General features: G+C 42.2%; 1 protein-coding gene across 2 annotated transcripts in view; it reads right to left on the bottom strand.

The window, feature by feature from the left end:
- The window catches only part of LOC104981417 (chromosome unknown open reading frame, human C11orf63), an 80302-nt gene that overhangs the window by 35134 nt on the left and 23163 nt on the right, over positions 1-22005 (bottom strand). Inside the window, exons 2-3 of one of the 2 annotated variants that reach the window (XM_010830507.1) lie at positions 17442-17959; positions 16075-16133 (exon numbers count right to left, since the gene is read on the bottom strand). In XM_010830507.1, coding sequence (XP_010828809.1) covers positions 16075-16133; positions 17442-17959 — 577 coding nt within the window. Of the gene's footprint in view, positions 1-16074; positions 16134-17441; positions 17960-22005 lie in introns of those variants that run through there. The other variant, XM_010830506.1, reaches the window with a different exon arrangement.

Below are 22005 nucleotides of genomic sequence, written 5' to 3'. Positions count from 1 at the left end.
TTTAAATTCTCCCTGTGTGGCTGACTTTTACTTCATACTTACACAAGCAGACTAGTATTCAGTGCAGAAAGGCAAAAATACTTGTTAAATATTAACTAGTAAGCAGGCATCATTGACTCAATGGACATGAGTTTGAGTAAGTACTGGGAGATGAAGGACAGGGGAGCCTGATGTGCTGCAGTCCATGGGGTCGCAGAGAGTCAGACATGACCGAGCGAATGAACAACAAAGCGTTTGACAGTGATGATAACCTCACTCCTTATTCAGGGTAGCTTCTCTGGCACAAGAAAGACAATTTGTTTTTTGTTTGTTTGTTTGGGGTGCAGCCCTCTATCTGAATGCCTCCTGATCACAACTGCCCAACTCAAATAGTGTGAAAGTTTCAATGTTTAAAAGGTTGATCTGTAAAAAGGGAAAAAAATGAAAGTAAAACCTTTTTCATGTTTGAATTCTCACTGCTAACACAGGAACACAATGTACTGTTGGATCATGGAGTTTTTGTTTTTTTATTACAAATGGAAGTAATCAATTGGTTTTGAGTAATTACCTACTGTGCAAGTGGAAAACTTCAGGATACCATGCAACAGTTGAACTTGTGCTAAGATGGGAAGTTTGGAGTTAAAATGCTATAATAGAGCTCAAGGTCAGGAGCCGCTTTCTCGTGTTTCAATCTCTCAGCCCTTCACTGTTTCCAGAAACCCGGGATGACAATAAAAGTATTAAGATTTTGCAACTTTTGTCATTGTTTTCTCCAAGGCTTCAATCCCTTACTGCCAGTGATGTGAAACAGAAACACAACTCATTTGAAAGAGAGATCAACTCTGTCAGGGAGGAGAAATGACAGTCGGGACGGGGGGGGGGGTGGGGAATCTAAAATAGGCTGCCTAAGCAGGCGAGGAAATAATCCTGTTTTCAATCTCAAACACGCAATGTCTTGGACAAGCTGGAGCCTGGGAGAAGCTGGGTTTATTCCTAGATCTGCCACGAGGAGATTTGATGCCCTAGCTTTTGTAAAGGGGACTTCGTTAATTTGGTTTTTCACTGGTGATATTATTTGGTAAACAACCATGGGGTCCCTTAATGGAGCTCTGATAAAAAGTTTATAGATGAAAAAATATACAGGCATTGTCCTACACTGCCTTCCCCAGAGAATGTAAGATGTACAGTATTTCCATCCACAGGCTGTTTTGGTAGAACTCGGTGTGTGAATCCCCCCAGTGAGTCTCCGGGTGGATAAAGCATACTTCTACATTATCTCTTTGAAAGTGGAATGGGACACAACCTCTGCTAGCTATTTCTTTTTTTTTCCCCTTGGTGAGCCATTCTATTAATACCAATCAAATCGAGAAAATGATCAAATGAAATTGCATTTTGAGCATCATAAGCTGTGTAATGTCTATTCTGTTAAATTGGGACCTATAATTGCTTCTCTACTGAAAAGATACAACAAAGACAGCAATCATGCCATGTCATTATCCCGGACTAGAAAACCGGCCTTTGCTGGGAGGACTTCAAAGGCCTGTGGTTCTCGAATTGCATTTGGCTGCTATTGTTGAAGCTCGGGCAATCTTGATTAGGTGTTTACACTGAGGTAAGGCGCAGAGCAGAGCGCCTGAGTGCCTGGGTCTAGAGCCATTAAAAAATTGTACATTATGTTCCTGGCTTTGAAGTGAGGGTTTGTATGTAGGAGAGCAACTCAGATTGAGTACAGCTGAGCTAGATTGGGCTGGCTACTTCTGTCTCAAAGAAACTCATCAGGTTCTTAGGGAATCGGCACCACAAAACAAGTTGATGCTTTACCGAGAGCCCTATGTGGATCCGCGTGTACCCACAGAGACATTCACTGAAACATGTTTAAATACAGTATCACTGTGAGGTCCTGCAGTCACTGAAGGTTTGCGTCCTTTTTTCCCCTTTCCGTTATATTCTGTTAATAACCTTGTGTTTAGTTATTGTGGGGGAGTCTCGTGTGAATTTATTAGGTTCCCTGTTATTCTTATTCCTTGATGGTATTTATGATATATGACAAGCATATATCCAGGTTAAAATCGGCCAGAGGGTCCTATTTTTCCAAAGTTGCTGTTTGCTTAGCATCATTCCAGCACATCTGTTATTGAATCCCTCCCTTAGGAGCGTAATCAGTGGACTGAGCGTGCGTCTGTTTGTGAACTTGGCTGATGAGTGATGTGCAGTGTTAACTTGTCCTGTTTCTAATCCGTACTGCTCTGTGTCGGTTTGGACCTGCTAAGGTCAGCACTGCTGCTGCCTGTATTACATATCTTCTTCTGTGGCTGGCAGAAGGGCAGGGACGTCAGGCTGTTGGGCTCCGACAAGGGTATTTAGTACAGTTGTTTGAAGTTTGAGTTATCTGGGCGTTTGTAATAATTATTCAGCTATTTAGAGACAAAACACCTGAAATGTTTTGGCTCTGCCGCTGGCCACTTTCTCTATCCTATAGAACAGGGAGTCCCCAACCTCCGGGATCTGTGGTGGAGCTGATGTAATAATAATAGACATAAAGTGCACAATAAATGTAATGCTTGAATCATCCTGAAATCATCCACCACCCTCGGTCTCTGGAAAAACTGTCTTCCACGAAACCAATCTCTGGTGCCAAAAAGGTTGGGGACTGCTGCTATAGATCACTTCATAATGTATTTAGCATGCATCTACTCAGAAACTGATGACACTGAGATCTCCGAATATATTATTTTTACATTAAATTTCTGTATAAGACTCTTGAGCTTCTTACAACCCTACATGAATTATGCCAGTCACCTACTTAAAGAGCCTTCAGTGCACTTCCTTTGCCCTTAACCTTTAAAAGGTTTATAAGCTCCCACATCCTCTATACTCAGCCTCTCCTCCCTGCTCTCATTGTTGTTGTTTAGTCACTAAGTCGTGTCCGACTCTGTGACCCACTGGACTGCAGCACACCAGGCTTCCCTGTCCTTCACTATCTCCCAGAGTTTGCTCAAACTCATGTCCATCAAGTCAGTGATGCCATCCAACCATCTCATCCTCTGTCATCCCCTTCTCCTCCTGCCCTCAAACTTTCCGAGCATCAGGATCTTTTCCAGTGAGTCAGGTCTTTGCATCAGGTGGCTGGAATATTGGAGCTTCAGTTTCAGGATCAGTCCTTCCAATGAATATTAAGGATTAATTTCCTTTAGGATTGACTGGTTTGATCTCCTTGCTGTCCAGGGGACACTCAGGAGTCTTCTCCAGCACCACAGTTCAAAAGCATCAATTCTTCAGCCTTCTTTGTGGTCCAACTCTCATATCCATACATGACTACTGGAAAAACCATAGCAGACTTTTGTCAGCAAAGTGATATCCCTGCTTATTTATATGCGGTCTATGTTTCTCATAGCTTTCTTTCCAAGGAGCAATCATCTTTTAATTTCATGGCTGCAGTCACCATCTGCAGTGATTTTGGAGCCCAAGAAAATAAAATTTGTCACTGCTTCCACTTTTCCCCCTTCTGTTTGCCATGAAGTGATGGAACCATGATCTTCGTTTTTTGAATGTTGCATTTTAAGCTAACGTTTTCATTCTCCTCTTTCACGCTCATCAGAGGCTCTTTACTTCCTCTTTGTTTTCTGCCTCTTTAGTTCCTCCTGCTCTCGTTAGACTGTATGTTTTCAGGTCTGTTGTTGGGCCACATGCTCTGGGTCCATGCACACGCCATTCTTGGCCTGGAAACTCTTCACTTTACCCACTCTGACCAATCCCATTCACTGGTCTACTCTTGGCCAAAATATAACTTCCACCAGGAAGCCTTCCCTGATACCCCTAGGAGGTTATAACAGATGTACCACCGCCTTAGTGTTCTGTCCTTTTCTGTGTGTGACAAGTTTCACCCTGGTCGTTATGTTTGTCTCGCCTCTAGATGTTAAGTCCCATGAGGGCAGGAAAAGGAGGGACTCTGTGCCGGGCTGTAGGGCTGCAGGGGCACTACTCCCATGAGCTATGTGGTGACGCTGGATGTGTCTGGCACATACGTGCTCAGTAAACGTTACTGAGTGAGAAGATTCATCTACATTGCTCACTGGTTGCTCCATTTACATCAGAACACATCTATTGTTTCTCTGCCTAGATTTGTGGTTTTCGATTAAAGCCAGGTGGCGGCTGTCAGCGATACAAGGTAGAAGCTAGGATCCCCTGTCTGTCCTTTCCCTTGCTGGCTTGGCTCCAGGCCCGTTAGCCCTTCCTCTCTTCAGCGCTTTGCATTTGCTGTTTCCTCTCCCAAGAAAGCTCTGCTCTCCTACCTCCGTGATCTGTCTACAATGGTGACCCCCACCCCCAGCATTCCCTGTCCCTGCTCTGCTTCCTGTCTCTCCTCACCACTTACATCACCTGCTAATACGCTGATTATCTATTTTGTCTATTGTCTGCCTCCTCCTAATAGGAAGTTGGCCCTTATTTTTGTCAGTTTTGTTCACTGATATATCCAAGCACTTGGGATAAAGCCTGGCACGTAAGAAGCTCTTAATAATTGTATGCAAATGAATGACGCCAACAACCATTTTCAAGAATGTGAAAGAGATTTTTAGGAATGTGGCATGAAACGTAAGCGAGGGTTGATTAGCAACCTGAACTCCCTATAACACAGCTAAGGATATGTAAGTGTGACCTCTGGACCGTCACAGGATTCAGATTGCTCTGTGACTAAAACCCTTTGGTGATTCCATGTCACATAAAGGAAAGGCCTAACTCTTCAGCACGGTAGTTCTTAAACTTGAGCACATGTCAGAATCACTTGGAGGGCTTGTTAAAACACAGATGTAGGGACTTCCCTAGTGGTGCAGTGGTTAAGAATCTTCCTTGCAAAGCAGAGGACTTGGGTTCGATCCCTTGTCAGGGACCTAAGACCCCACATGACACAGAGCATCTAAGCTGGCCTGCCATAACAAAGACCTGATGCAGCCAAATAAATAAACCTTTAAAAAAAAAAACCAAACACAGATGTAGGGAATTCCCTGGTGGTCCAGTGGTTACAACCCAGTACCTTCACTGCCAGGGTACGGGTTCGATCCCTGATCAGGGAACTAAGATCCCACGTACCTCACGGCACAGCCAAAACAGCCCCTAAACCAAAACAAAAACACAGATGTAAAGGCCTCACCCTGGTGTTTCCAGTTTGGGAGATCTGGGCTGGGGCCTGAGACTTTGCATTTCTGAGTTCCCAGTTTGCAATTCTAATGGTCCTGATGCTGCTGGTCAGGGACCATATTCTGACAGTTCTTCCTTTAAAATGGCACCTAAGGGCCCACGTGAAAGGCCCATGCCCATTTCTCTAGCCTAAATATGGACCTCCATCCTCACAATCCAGTCATCCACAATACAATCTAGTCCTCCTCCTCCACTAACTCACTTGATTAAGTAACACTCTCCAGTCCTTTCTTAAGAGAGCCTAACTTAAGCCCATAGGCAAACACTCATATTATGCCTTGATATGTCTGTTTCCACTAGTTGAGTTACGTGTTTACCAAGAGTCTTTTACTTGTTTATTCCTATTGTATATGTTGTTAAAATTATGAATTTGATTTAAAGATCAGATAATCTGGAGAAATCTGAGTGTGAACAGAGAGCTGTTTTCACAAAGACTGAGTTGAATAATTTAGAATGACCCAATATCACAACCAGGTGAGGTGTGTGTCTGTGTGTGTAAGAGACTAGGGGACACAGTCACAAAAATCTAAAAAGGTTATGTTCTTAGATTGTTTCTCAGCACTTGCTAAGTTTTTATTAATACTTTGCTTTCAAGAAATCGGAAGTGGAAACCATAGATCTTTCAAACTGATGTGAGAAAGATGTCGCAAAACTCCAGTCCATAGAATACGCACTAGGCCCCTTAGTGGGGAAAAAATAAATTCGTGAGTTAATGTATATTTATATACTTAGAGTGAAAGTTGGAGAAGGAAATGGCAACCCACTCCAGTGTCCTTGCCTGGAGAATCCCAGGGACGGGGGAGCCTGGTGGGCTGCGGTCTATGGGGTCGCACAGAGTCGGACACGACTGAAGTGACTTATCTGTAGCAGAGTGAAAGTGAGATATTTTACATCATTTGTCCTACTGCTTTAACCACTTGACTTGATGGACTGCCAGTTCCTGCCCAGCACCATAGTGGTTCCTCCTATACTCGCAGGTCTCCACTTAGCAGTGTCCTCTCGCACCTTCTTAGCACCCCACGTGCTCCCTTTGCCTGAGGTCTCTTTGCTGCCCACCTCTGCCTGTTACCTTCTGCTGCTGCTGCTGCTAAGTCACTTTAGTCGTGTCCGACTCTGTGCGACCCCATAGACGGTAGCCCACCAGGCTCCCCGGTCCCTGGGATTCTCCAGGCAAGAACACTGGAGTGGGTTGCCATTTCCTTCTCCAATGCATGAAAGTGAAAAGTGAAAGTGAAGTTGCTCAGTCATGTCCGACTCTTAGCGACCGCATGGACTGCAGCCTACCAGGCTCCTCCGTCCTTGGGATTTTCCAGGCAAGAGTACTGGAGTGGGGTGCCATTGCCTTCTCGGTGTTACCTTCTTCTCCTTAAAGACTCAGTTCAATGACTGCCTCTTCCATGAAGCCCCCTCTGACTTCTCCAGACAGACCTGGGCATTTTTTTTCTGGGTTCTTTTGGGGCCACATGTGTCTCTAGGACAGTAGTTATCACTTGGTCCTGTTTACATGTCTGCTTCCTGCTTGGCCAGAAGCTCCTAAAGAGGATGTACTCTGAGAGTGGCAAAAATGACCACAGAAACATGGCATCTGGCAAAGAGGCAAAGGATGGTGCCCATCACCATGGCTCTCGACTTTACTGCAGAACAGGGCACTGTGGCCTGGGTAAGAGAGCACAGAATTATCACATTCTCCATTATTCTCACATTATCACATTATTTCTTTTTAATTAGAGGACAACTGCTTCACACTATTGTTTCAATTTCTGTTGTTACTGCAAAGCGAATCAGCTATATGTGTACACATATCTCCTCTCTCTTGAACCTCCCACCCCATTCCACTCCTCTAGGTCATCAGAGAGTACTTCAATGAGTCCCCTGTGCTATGTACCAGCGCCCCACGAGCTGGCCAATTTACACATGGTAGTCCATGGGGTCGCTAAGAGTCGGGCACGACTGAGCGACTTCACTTTCACTTTTCACTTTCATGCATTGGAGGAGGAAATGGCAACCCACTCCAGTGTTCTTGCCTGGAGAATCCCATGGACAGAGGAGCCTGGTGGGCTGCCGTCTATGGGGCTGCACAGAGTTGGACACGACAAGTGACTCAGCAGCAGCAGCAGTGTATGTATGTCAGCGCTGCTTTCTCAGTTCTTCCCACCCTCCTCCTGCCCCTTTGGTGTCCACATGTCTGTTTTCTATGTCTGCATCTCTATTCCTGCAAATAGTCCAGACACGTTTTTTTCAAAGTTATCCTTAGACATGATTAATTCTGTTAAAGTTCTGGTTTTTGAAAGGGCATGCTTCAGTTATGAGGAAAGTTGTCTCTTCATGGGTCCCTCCTCAGTAATGCTGAATTAATGAAGTGTCATTCTATAGATCAGACAAATAAGTGCTGACTAGCGCATACAAGAAAGATGCCTTAAGAAACGTCTTGTATTGAAAAACCATAAAGTTCAATTTAAATTATGCTGTTATAAGTAAGTGCTCTTGTTGTGGTTGCATAGGGCAAATTAAAAAAAAATCTATCAATGAACATACACAAAGTACCTACTCTATAGAAGAATATTTTTTTTGTCAGTATGAGACGTAGGACTCAAAAACACCGCCAAACTGGAAGAATTCTATAAAAAAGCATTCTGTGTTTCTGACCAAATATAATTAGAAAAAGATGATCATAATTTAAATAGAAGTTTAATTTTATAGACAACCAAAGATTTCTTAAACCATGATATTCAAAACCACAGAAAAGGAGATCATTATATCAATTAGATATTAATTTTATCCAACAGGGGACTAAATTCAGAACAAACATTCAGTAATAAATGTAACATTTATATAAGCCTATATAATTATGCAGAGCATTCACATATAACATCTTATTTGGCCATCTAAATAACTGGATCTGTAGAAGAAGGTAAACATTCAAGACTTAATTTACCAAAGGTAATAACTGGCTGTAATAATAATGGCGCTCAAATGTGGTCTTTCAGTGCCAAATTCCATTATTTAAGTCAGAAGCATGACCTCCTCAGTTGTGAAAATTTTTTTCACTTGAGAGTGATAAAAACCTGAACCACCTCCCCTCAAGTATTTAAAAATTACATTCCTTCATAAAAGATGTAGAAAGTGCTTACTGTATGCCATGCTCTAGGAATTCAGAGATGAGCCAGTCCTTGCCTTCAGGAGCTCAGAGTCATGTAAAGACATACAGACACAAACATTAAATAGTGCAGCGTGGTGTCAGGGGTTTTATGGTGGGTGTTCAAGGATGAGTTTGGGCTGAATCTCAAAATGGAGGGTGAGATTTTCCCAAGGAAATAGGACAGGGAAGGGTAATTCATCAGCCTGGACAGAGGGCCAGGGGAAATGCTGGGTTCAGGGAGCCGTGAGTTCCCAGAGTACGGCTGGGGCATAGGATGCAGGAGAGGAGTGACAAAGGATGAGGCTAAACTGGCAGAAGGGGCCAGCTCACAAAGGGCCTCGAGTACCACTCTGAGGGTTTGACTCTTATCTTGAAATTAACAGGGACCCTCATTAAGCAGCTGGTTGATATGATCAGATTTGTATCCAAGAAGAACACTTGTGACTGCAGTGGAGAAGTTAGATTTTCAAGAGCTGTGATATGAAGTTGCACTTCGAGACCAAAGCGTCAAATATTCACTAAGTTCCTTGTCACCAAGTGTAAACGTCTGAAACATTAACTGAGGCCAAATGCAACTTCTTAAAGAAATATTGCCAATGAGTACAAGACTATAGGGTCCTGTAATCCCCGGGGCAGTGTTTGATTGATGGGGGGACCTTCAGGAGACAGCCTGGTTAGTGGACAGTCTTTTGGGAGTCACATCATAGAATGGGCTTCTAGAGTCTGTGTGCGTGCTAAGTCCATTCAGTCGTGTCTGACTTTGTGTGCTTCTGTGGACTGTTGCTTGCCGGGCTCCTCTTACCATGGGATTCTCCAGGCAGGAATACTGGAGTGGGTTGCCTTTTCCTTCTCCAGGAGACCTTCCTGACCCAGGGATCAAACCTCACTGCATCTCCTGCGTTGGCAGGTGGGTTTTTTTTTTACCACTAGTACCACCTAGGAAGCTAAGGTCTACAGATGTGATCCTTTTGGCAACATTTTGTTCTTACTCTACCTGAAGTCATATGCTTTTCATTTTCAGACACTGTAGCCTGAAAAAAAAAAAGCCGTTTAGAAGGACCTGGTTTCAGGGTGGATTCCTTTCCTTTCTCATGACTTAAGGAATGACCCGTTTAATAACAGCTTCCCTTCACTGAGTGTCTGCCATGTGTTAGGAGCTTTGTATACATTCTTCCAGTAGCCCTCCAAGGCAGAAATGAACCCCCTATGACAGGTGAAGAAGCTAAGGTTTAAAGAGTCACTTGCTCAAATGTCTAGTTAATGGTACGACCTAGTACATTGAAGAGCCAGCATCTAACCTGTGATAGTCTGACTCCCAAACCAGTGTTCTGTTTTGGTTTCATCCCCTTTCCCACTATATTGTGTAGCCCCTTCCAAGGCTGGGACCAACCAAAGCTCTTTGCCCAGGGCTTTACCCAGGGCTTCTCTTTCTTACCCATTCACGTCTCAAACCATATCTTCTCAGAAAGTGAAAGTTTCCCTAAGCACCTCTTTAAACATCCCAGTTATACCTTTATTAAAGAAAGTTGATTCAATATCCTTTGAGGTATTGAATCCTACCCAAAATTATTTTGTTAGATGTTTCTCATCAGGTGATTGGATGTAAGTTTCCTGAAGACTGGACTCTACATCTCTTATTTCCTGTGATAGCACTAGCACTGAGGAGAGTACTTAGCATACAGCTGGTACTCAATAAAGATACGTTTGGTTGAGTGACCTGCTGCCTCAGCAACAGCCTCAAAGATGTGCTGGTGCTCAGAATGGGTAGTGGATTCTATGTAGGGACCTTATATTGTTTTGAAGGCCATAGGTAATGGAATAACCTTTCTATATGCACACTGCAAAGTATCTGTAATTTCTTGAAGAAATTATAAGGGAAAGACAGAATAATATGTATAAAGCACTTCCTGCTGTTTTCTGAGCCCATAATAAATTTCACCTTCATCAGTCTTCAAAGTCACACTTTAGAATCAAGATAGAAAGGTAGCTCACTTTTCAAGAGACAATTTCCTTTAATGGTAGATCATAAATTGACTTAATTCTAGTGAGTTTCAGACAAATACCTCTGGCTACTGAACAAGTCTTGAATAAAAGCAAGCACTGAATATTCACTAGCGAAGTATTGGCTGACTGTGATACTTAGGTGCCCTCTAGCGTGTGTTGGTTTTTATATCAATTCCTTGTCTTGCACATCATGTGACTGAGATCTCATAATGCATTCTAAAGGTGATTTTTCCAGTACTTTTTAATGTAAGATAAACAGATCTATGAAAAATGGTGAAAAGGTCATGGAGAAATCAAATTAAAAAAATCAGTGGTTCTACTCTGAGCCATTATTTTCAAGCAGAAGTGCAATTTAGGTGACCCTGAGCAATCAGGGAGTATAAAGTTACCAGGGTTCCCACAAAACACTAGATATTGCAACCACGTAAGCATGGTTCAAAAGTAAGACATATGTAAAGGCATGAATGAAGAATTATGCTCCCACTCTACTTCTGCCCCATCCTCTACAATTAACCACCTATGTATTCTTTCTCACTATTTTAAAAACATATCAAGAAAATATGTATATTTTTATTCCTTCCCACTTTTTTTGCACTATATACACTTTTCTACAACTTTAACTTCTGTCTTAGTAATAATAAATCCTGATAGGTTGTCCATAACGGTTCATGGGGAACATCTTTTTTTTTTTTTTTAAAGCTATAGGATGCTCTGGTATATGGACGTACCATAGTTTATTACAGATTTTCCAAATAATAGACATCTGGGTACCTTCCAATCTTTTGCTATTAGAAGTAAGGATGAAATGAATGATTTTATACAGGGTTATTTCAAAACTGCACACATATAACAAGGATACAGTCCTGGGAGAGGAAAATGTTGGGTCAAATTTAAAAAATAATAATTACTAACACTTATAGAGCATTTACTATAAGCCAGGCATCAAGTTAAGCACTCTCCATATATTAATTTACTTAATCTTTTTAATAATCCTTTGAGGAAAGAAGGTGCTATTATTATCCCCATTTTAAAGATGAGGAAAACTAAGGCATAGAGAGGCTGCACAGCCTGCCCAAGGTCAGACAGCTAGCAGGTGGCAGTGTTAACCAACGTGGCTTGAAAGCCTGTATTCTTGGCCATTATGCGTTGCTTTCTCAGGAGTGTGTGTAGTATTTGTATTTTAAGTGGATATTAGCAATTTGTCCTCCATACTAGTTAGTCCAATTTATTCTCTCACCAGCTTGACTGTACTTTTTTTGTCCAGAGGTTAATAAAAAATTGGGAATTTTATTGGTTTAATTATAGATGAAAAATGGAATCCCAATATAGTATTAATTTGCATTTCTCTTAAATGACCAAAGTTGGATATGTTTTCATATGTTTAATAGCCACATGTATTAATTTTTCTGTGAACTATATATTCCTATATTTTATAAATTTTTATATTCACAAAAGATACTGTCTGTTGGTCTCTTTCTTATTGACTTCTAGGAGCTCTTTACATATTAGAGCTATTACTTTGTGACATGAATTAGACATATTTTTCTAGTTCTTTGTATCTTGATTTTCTTATGCTTTTCTTTCTTGCAGAAGCTTTTGATATTTATATACAGTTTACCCTTGTACAAAGTGAGGGTTAGGGGTACTGACCCTCCAGAAAATCCATGTATAACTTTACAGTCAGCCCTCCATATCTTCAGTTCTGTAGCTCTGAATTCAACCAACTAAACATTGTGGAGTACTGTAGTATTTATTTATTTTTAAAAAACCACAAGTAAGTGGACCTGTGCGATCAAACCCATGTTGCTCAAGGGGGAAGTGTAGTCAAATTTATCTATGTTTTGTAGATTCTGGATTTTGAATAATTTCAAAGTTATATGAGAATTTTCTTGTTTTCCCTCTAGTATTTTATGGTTTAATTTTTTTTTTTAGAGTATACTTTCTTTACAATGTTGTGTTAGTTTCTGCTGTACTACAGTATAAATCAGCCATGTGTATACAATGGTTTAATTTCTAAAAATTAAATATTTGACCCACTTGGGATTTATCTTGTTATATGATATGGGGTATGTATACAACTTAATTTTTTCCCAAATGTCTATCCAGTTGTCTTCTTGGAGAACTCATCATTTCGTCACAGATTTGAGGTCTTGCCTTTATCAAATAATTATGTCAGATCATATATTCTCACACTAATTTGGTCCTAATTCTAGACTTTCTATTCTATGTGTCTGTAAATGCATTAAACAAAACTTTATTATTTAATTATTGAGGGTTTATGTATACTCTGTTATCTAGTGGGGCTACATTCTTTCACGACTCTTTTAAAAAATTTTATTTTAATTGTATAATTACTTTACAATATTGTGATGGCTTTTGCCATTAATTTCCAGAGCTTGTGTTATTATTCTTGCCTGTTTCTTATGTGAACTTAATAATTAACCTTTTCAACTTTTTTTTTTAATGGGTTGACATTTTTACTGGGATGTTGTGTTGTGAACTTCTTAGACTTAATTTCAAATCTTCCCAAATAACAATACACTGCTTAAGACCCTGTCTGATTCACTGGGCATAGAGACTTGCAACAAAATGATGAGTTTTTTTGGCTGTGTAGTGGTAATTGACATTTATTCATTCACTAAACAACAGAGATCATTTATCCTTTCAATATTTCTAGTTGTAAGACGTTTATTATCTCTTTCAAAGAAATGAGTAGGGAAAAACAGATTTCCAAATATGAAAACCTTCGAAACAGATGCTGCTTGATCTAAAACAGCCTCCAAACCTGCCACCCCAACTTCTTACCGCACATCCTCAGCCGTTGCAAACATCAAGGGCCAGTGAGCAAGGACTCACACAGTCATGACTGTAGGTTTCTGGAAAGCCCTTTATGTTCTTTCTGGGTCATCCAGGGGCCAGCACCCTTGGCATCACCTGGGAGTCTGATAGGAATGCAGACTCTTGAGTCTTACTCTAGACCTACTGGATCAAAATCTATATTTAAACACGCCCTAAGGGGGTTCATAAATACCTTGAAGTTTGCAGGAAAGAAGATCAGTGGTTCTTAAAGCATGGGCCTGATAGCAGAAATGGTGGACTCTGCAACTATGTAGAAAAATTCAAACCTTGGGCCCCACCCTACCTCTAATGGATCAGAAATCCCTGGGTTGGTCCCGCAAGCTGCTTGAACAAGCTCTCTAGATGATTCTAGAGGAGGCAAGGAAGGACAAGAAGAGGACAAGGGGACGACAGAGGACGAGATGTTTGGGTGGCAACACAACTCAGTGGACGTGAGTTTGAGCAAACTCTGGGAAATAGTGAAGGATGGGGAAGCCTGGCGTGCTGCAGTCCACGGAGTCACAAAGAGCTGGACACAACTGAGCAACTCAACAACAACTGGATGACTGTGATACACCTGATATTTGTGAATCACTGCTCTAGGTCATCGACTCTCAGTCTTGCTGAGATACTAGGGTCACCTGGCAAGCTTTGGAAGCTCCACAATGCTTCCAAAGTGAAGCATTAGAATTTAGAACTAGAATTGTGAAATTAGAAAAGCGAAATTAGAATTTCAGTTGCTGCAGGCTCAGGAACCAAGATGCTTGTCCTTTTCCAGGTGATTGCAATGTGGAGCCAAGGTTGAGAACCACTGCTCTAGTGTGGAACAATGCTTCTCAAGCCTGGCTTCATGTTAGAACTACTGCTGCTGCTGCTGCTGCTAAGTCACTTCAGTCGTGTCCGACTCTGTGCGACCCCATGGACGGCAGCCTATCAGGCTCCACCGTCCCTGAGATTCTCCAGGCAAGAACACTGGAGTGGGACCACTGAGGGTCTTTTTAAAAAATACTGATGCTCAGGATCTCATCCAGATATGTAAACTGGTCTGGGTAGTGAGGATCACATTCTCTCCACCACCCCCCACAACTGAATCCAGCCAGGATTTCAAACCACTGTCCTAGAAATACCATTTCTCCCACATAAACTTCAAATCACAGTAAAGAGAATAAAGTTTGGAGGTGATAGAAGATGGACATTTTTTATTTCCCATATATGTACTGAGCCATGATAGTATGTTAGGCTAGAAGATTTAAAGATAAGTACAGGGACTTCCCTGTTGGTCCAGTGGTTAAGACTTTACCTTCCAATGCTGCGGGTGCAGGTTTGATCCCTGCTTGGTGAGCTAAGAACCACATGCCTTGTGGCCAAAAAACCAAATCATAAAACAAAAACAGTACTGTAACAAATTCAGTGAAGACTTTAAAAATTATCTATATCCAAAAAAAGAAAATAAAAGTCTTAAAAAAAAAAAGTACAAAGCATAGTTCCTGCCCATCAGGGAATATATAATCTGTACTGGCAGAAAGACCTGCACATACTTCATACATAAATAATGACTTGAACACATCATTCTATGCTACTGACTATAATTCAAAAAACAAGTTACACCTATTATTGTATATCATTATTAGGTCAAACTAGTTTGCATCTTTTTTTTTTTTAACGAATTGGAGTAAAATGAAGGAAATATATGTTGGAAAACGGTGCAGAAACAGTTTTGAATACAATTAACAATCAGCCTTTAGACATTTGAATCTGGAGAAAGTGGAGGAAAAGATCCATGGCCATTTCACAGAATAATTCGAGAGTTTAAAGACTGGGCAAGGCTGAACTGCTTTCAAGTTTCCTCCTGGGCATAATGGAAGAAAATTATGCTATTGACTCAGTGACAATCAACACACCCTGATATTGTTTGTAAATTAAGGTGTAACTATTAAGAAAAATTAGCAATTAAGAAATCAATTAAGGAGCTTATAATAAACCTTTTCTCAGTTTTATTATTGGAGATATAACTAATTCTTTTTTGCCTCACTATTTGCCTCTTCTCTTTTGAGAATGCATTTAAAAATAAAGGAAAAATATTGCCTTAGTCTAGGAGAAACTATTGACCATAAACAGCTTTCACAGAATTTATTTGTATTTTAAAATGAGTGACCAAGCAAAATTTAAAATGTCATATAAGTTTCATGGAAAAGTACATTCACAACTAGAACTGAGTAAAAATGTTGAAAATTCTGTTTGAAGTCAGCTAAGTGTTTTGATAATCAACTAAAAATACATGTCCACTCCTTTGTTTTATTTTCAGTTACGAAGGCAAGGATATGACATAATCTTTTAAGACCATAGACAGAGTTTCCTCAGTTAAGAAAAAATCACAAATGTTCACTTTCCCTTGTTCCTTCAGAAAATACAGGTTAGAACAGGTCAGAGTACCCTAAATAATGCCAGTTTGAATTTGAATAGGTCGAAAACCATCCCTGTATTTGTGCATACGTGTGTGTGCACACGCTTAGTGGCTGAGTCATGTCTGACTCCCCTTGGCCCCATGGACTATAACCCTCCAGGCTCCTCTGTCTATGGAATTTTCCAGGCAAGAACCCACTGGAGTGGGTTGCCATTTACTACTCCAGGGGATTTTCCTCACCCAGGGATCAAACTGGCGTCTCCTGCATTGGCAGGCAGATTCTTTACCACTAGCACCACCTAGAAAGCCCCAAGGGCATCCCTATTTAATATAACAACCTCTCCTTCATGTTTGAAAATGATCCCCCATTGTTGGGTGATGAATTTCAAGCTGTTTCCCCAGTAAGGGTGGTGGATGCACTGATCCAGCCATTCTATTCTCCATGTCCACAAACATGTCCCCTAGGAGGTGGGCTGATGTGAGCTTTATGTGCATCCATGAAATAGAGCTAAGTTTACTGGCTCCAATATGTCTTGAATTCATCATCTGGGGTAGAATAAACCCTCAAAATGATCAGATGAGAAAGGGAGGGGACGTAATATTATTCCAGTTTTATAGACAGAGAGACTAAAGTTTATAATCAGATCACATCATTTGCACAGGTTGAAAGACAGTAACAGTGATTATCAATGGGAGTTGGAAAGATAATAGAATCACCTGGATAATAATAATAAAAAAAATACCCATGTTGTACCCTGCCATCCTTGCACTACCACCCTATACACACACACACACACACACACACACACGCTGCCAAGTCGCTTCAGTCCTGGGTGTTCATTGGAAGGACTGATGCTAAAGCTGAATCTCCAATACTTTGGCCACCTCATGCGAAGAGCTGACTCATTTGAAAAGACCCTGATGCTGGGAAAGATTGAGGGCAGGAGGAGAAGGGGACGACAGAGGATGAGATGGCTGGATGGCATCACCGACTTGATGGACATGGGTTTGGGGAAACTCTGGGACTTGGTGATGGACAGGGAGGCCTGGCGTGCAGCGATTCACGGGGTTGCACAGAATCGGACACGACTGAGCAACTGAACTGAACTGAAGTCGCTTCAGTTGTGGCGGACTCTGTGAGACCCCATAGACGGCAGACCACCAGGCTCCTCCATCCCTGGGATTCTCCAGGCAAGAATACTGGAATGGGATGCCATTTTCTTCTCCCATGCATGCATGCGAAGTCGCTTCAGTTGTGTCCGACTCTATGCGACCCTATGGACAGCAGCCCACCAGGCTCCTGTGTCCACGGGATTCTCTAGGCAAGAATACTGGAGTGGGTTGCCATTTCCTTCTCCACACACATATATATATATACACACACACACATACGTATATGTATACACACACATACACACAGAATCTGAGCTAAGAATCACTTCTGTCAGTGGCTGTTACTGATAATGAGTATGTCATGTCACCGCCAGTGTACTAGAGGGATTTAATAGGATTGAAGACCAGTGCTTTTGTGGGAACAAAGGCAGCCAACACAGAGAATCAAACCCTCAGCTCTGTATTTTATCTAATGGAGTTTATAGTTAAAAAAAAAAAAAAACCTATGGTTCCTTGGATGGAAACATTTTGGGTCTAATAATTGAATTACAGCACTGTAAGCCATTAATGACTTCTATTTTGCTTTTAAGAATTTGTGGAATAATCCCCCCAATTCTTCAAAGAGGGGCAAGGTACAGGGTGTTTGTTTTACTCAGCCGGGTGCTTACAATGACATCGCCACCCCAAAGGAAGTGATACCCAGCTGTTTCAAACAGAGGCAAATGCCAGTCGAGTGCCCGGAAGAGATTTTTAAGAAGTCGCTACGTACCTGTTCTAGGTGACCTTCCCCCCTTTTTTTATTGTGAAGTTGAAGATAAGAGTCCATTCTTGGAGTGGGTAATCCCAAAGTCAGCTTGTTCTTTTCCACAAAATATTGTTTGGACTTCCTTCGCCGAGGGCCGCGTGATCCTGGCAGGAATGCCTCGCTGCGTGAACTTGAACTCTTCAAGTACCGAGAGAGGTTGCTGGACTTTTCCTCAGGGTCGCTGTCACTCAGCACGGAAAATGGCTCAGTGCGGTGGGTGCTGAGCTCGTAGTTCGGGCTTACGAATTCACTCCCAAGTAAGGAGGCTGTGCTCCGTGGGCTCTTCTGTTCACCTTTCCCCCCTGAGAGGTCCATTGAAGGCTCCTTGGAAGGGTAGAGTGGGTTCAGAGTCAGATTTTCTGTAGAGCTGTCCACAGACTCCGGCAACGCTTCTACAGGCAACAACTTTCCCTCCTCTTTCTTACTCTTCCAGTTTGGATCGTATCGGAGGTGTGAGTATTTGTCTTCTGTGGGTTGTCGGCTGCCCAGAGCAGAAAAGAAATGTCAAGTCCTTCATCCAAACAGATTACTCATTCTCTTCAGCTGACCATCTTACTCGACATCAATCTCCATCTTTCTCTTACAATTTTCCTTTTTACTATGTAACATGTGAAAGACACATCTCAGGCTCAGACCAGGCCTACACACTACACATAAGGGCAAAAAGTCATCATTATCTAAGTTCATTGAAATATGGAATAAAAAAGGGGGATGGTTCATTTCTAAATGCTGGAAAACCAATGTCTGTAACATTAAGCCAGCGAAATCATCTTGGTGCGAGGAATGCTATTACTTAGACACACCATAAGTTGCATAAGTAATAAGCTGCTGCAGATAAAATGGATTTCACACTTAGCTGGTGATATACACATTTAGCTGTTTATCAAGGAAGGAAAATTCGACCGTTGCCTGGACAACAACTCAGTCTGCATCTTTGTGGGAGAAAAGCAGGATTTATGCCAACTGAACACCTACACAGGTTCATCCTCCTGAATCAGTGATTTTTATTCATCACTTCATTTTGTCTTTTTTTTCAAATATGCTACGGGAAGATCCTTCACATTTGGGATCAGACAATGCCTCTGAAAGCTCTCAGCTCATATTCTCTGGGTCAGGTCTGTGTACACAAAACTCAGTAGACAGGTCAGCATGTGTTTTAAGGTGTAGAAAAGCCCTATATGAATAAAAGGTTAAGCATAGGGTCCTGCCTGGTCCATATGAATGGGTCCATAATCAGTACATATGACCCCAAATCAAGTCCTCCCTTTTTCCCTATGACGATCTCAATTTGTAAAGCACCTCCTAGTCTTAATCAAAAAAGGAAAAAAAAATGCTGGTAATATGGGCATATTTAATGGCCTCTTTGATCTTCAAAAGCTAAATGGGAGAGATTTTCCTTGAGTACAGTAGATGCAATCCTCTAATCAAAAAGAAAATGTAAATCATCTGGGCTTTTTATGCTATTTGATATTCCCGTTTACAGAGGACATAATTTTATGCTGGGTAAACAAACTAATGGGGCCCCTAATGCTAATTTAGTCTTCTTAATGTGAACCTAGATTTCTTTGATTTGATGTAAAGCAGAAACTAGAGCAGAAAGCCCCAACTTCCATATCTTGCTAAATTGTCACTTTGAATTTTTAGTGTTTTTTTTTTTTAAACCATGATACAAGGCTTGCTGGACGGGATGTCAGTTCCCCGATTCAGGACTGAGCGTGGGCCACACTGGTGTAAGACCTGAGTCCTAACCCACTGGACTGCGGGGAGTTCCCCTCATCACTCTGAATCTGTACTTCACATGTTAAGATGGAAAACTTATTGGGACGGACTGCTCTGCCTTTTCCACTGAGGGAAGAAAAATGATATTCTCCTCCAGCAAAGGGCCTGGATGGATGGTCCATGATAGTCAGGAAACTGACATCAAACCGTGTGACTCGTCACTCCTGAACCTCCACAGGGCTACCTGCCTCTGGGGCTTTGAGGAGGTCTCTCTGTGCGATGTCCCCTACTGTCCCAGGGGCAGGGGTTGGTCCAGCAGGGCATAATCTGGACTTGGGACTAGACAGACCTGGGCTCAAGTCCTGGGTCCGTCACTACCTGTCTGTGCCTCAGCTGGTAGACCATGTCATCTCTGAGCCGGTTTCTCTCATCCCTAAGTTAGGGATCAGTTATATTTGTTCTGTTTATTTCTCAAGATTGCATACAATCCAGATGAGACAATGTAGCTAAATTCATGTGCTGTATTTGTGCTTAGTTCACTGTTCACCATGGCAACTGTATCTCCTCACCTAGGTCAGGTCCTGGGCAGCAGGGCTGGCCTTCCTTTCCCTAACCTCTGCCCTGTGCTATGGACAGAAGAGGTAAAAAGTGATGCCTGAATCAATAACTGAGCATTAGATATTTATATTTTTTTAAAAAGCCCAACAGTAGTAAATTAGTATTTAAACATGCAGAAAAGCTGTTTTCTTTGGACCAAACAAGTGAATGACTTTAGGGCTTATTTTGTGCTGCATCAAGTATAAGGTTCAGCAATGGTTGTTTAGATGGGGAAGAAAAGATGAAAGTACATCTTCAAGTAAATAAAGATAGAAAGTATTTTTTTAAATGAAGAAATGTGCCATTTTCCCCATATCTATGATATATTCAAAGGAAAATGTGAGTTTAACTCTCCTCATTCATTCATTCACTTGATTCGACAGAATTTAACTTTCCTCATGCATTTGCTTGTTCAGTGATTCTATAGATGTTTACTGAGCATGTACTGAGTTAGGGGGAGGTGGTGCTAGTGGTCAAGAACACGCCTGTCAATGCAGGAGATGTTCGTTCGATCCCTGGGTCGGGAAGATCCTCTGGAATAGGAAATGGCAAGTCACTTTAGTATTCTTGCCTGGAAAATTCCATGGACAAGGAGCCTGGTGGTCTATAGTCCATGGGTTTACAAAGAGTCGGACACGACTGCACATCCCCACACAAGTTAGGGGGAGATGATGGTGAGCTCAGCTGCGGATACAGACCAGGAAATGAGCGATTTACAACTGGAGTCATGAGTGCACCAAGCAGGAGAACAGGTCCAATCAGGACTCAGGAGGGACATCCAGTCCCATCTTGGGAGAAAGGGGAGCTTTCTGAAGGCATTGATGGCTTAGCTGATACCGAAGGCTAAGAAGGGCAGAGAGTCTAAGCCAGGCTGAGGAAACAACTTGTAAAAAGGAACAGAGGGGTGAGAGAACATGGGGCTTTCAAAGGACAAATTTTGTATGGATAAAGTGGAGGGTAGGAGTGGGGATGGTTGAGGAGTGAAGGTCAGGGTTAAGCCTAGGTGAGATTTTGCAGGGCTTTGTAAATTCCGTGAAGGGTATGGCTTAACTCCATTAACTTGAAAGTTTGGATTTAATTTAGCAAAATCACTCAACTAGAGAACAAGGTAAGACAGATATATTTGGATAGGCACAGTGATGTGGTGTTCAAAGGGCTTATCTACGGTTATCTACGGCTTATATATGGTTTTTGGGGGAAAGTTTTAGAACAGGTAGCCTTCTTTGCACTGTTTAAAGCAGGGCTTGGCAACCTTAAAAGTGATACATCTGGGCCTCTCTGGTGGCTCAGTGGTAATCAGCCTGCCAATGCAGGAGATATGGGTTCAGTCTCTAGTCCAGGAAGATCCCACATGCTGTGGAGCAACTCAGCCCATGACCACAACTGCTGAGCCTGTGCTCTAGAGCCTGGACGCAGCAACTCCTGAGCCCATGGGCTGCAACCACTGAGGCACGTGAGCCTAGAGCGTGTGCTACACAACCAGAGGAGCCACTGCAAATAGACGCATAAGCACCGCAACTAGAGTGTGTCCCTGCTATCCACAACTAGAGAAAAGCCCGCGCAGCAATGACGACGCAAAAATAAATTAAAAGACAAATTCTTTTAAAGTGACACATCTTATTGGGGCCCACCGCCCCACTGCTTTCCTAGGGTGGGTTGTAGAGTGCTGGCTTTGGGAAGATAGAACATATTATGGTGTGCTGATCTAATGCTAATGCTAAGTCACTTCAGTCGTGTCCGACCCTGTGTGACCCCATAGACGGCAGCCTACCAGGCTCCCCTGTCCCTGGGATTCTCAGGCAAGAACACTGGAGTGGGTTGCCATTTCCTTCTCCAATGCATGAAAGTGAAAAGTGAAAGTGAAGTTGCTCAGTCATGTCCGACTCTTAGCGACCCCACGGACTGCAGCCTACCAGTTCGCTCCGTCCATGGGATTTGCCAGGCAAGAGTACTGGAGTGGGGTGCCATTGCCTTCTCCAGGTGTGCTGATCTAGGGAATGCTTATAATGAATCTCCATTTTTAACCTCAGAGCAACCCTATGGGGAGGTGTCACCATTATGCCCGTTTAATAGATGAAGAAACTGAGGTTTGGAGAGTGAGGATCAGATTGCTAAGTCACTTCAGTCATGTCCGACTCTGTGTGACCCCATAGACGGCAGCCCACCAGACTCCCCCGTCCCTGGGGTTCTCCAGGCAAGAACACTGGAGTG

This window comes from Bison bison, unplaced genomic scaffold (assembly GCF_000754665.1).
Source record: "Bison bison bison isolate TAMUID 2011002044 unplaced genomic scaffold, Bison_UMD1.0 scf7180017864518, whole genome shotgun sequence".
NCBI lineage: Eukaryota > Metazoa > Chordata > Mammalia > Artiodactyla > Bovidae > Bison > Bison bison.
The sequence above is the reverse complement of the archived record's forward strand: the minus strand, read 5'-3'. Positions and strand labels throughout refer to the sequence as shown.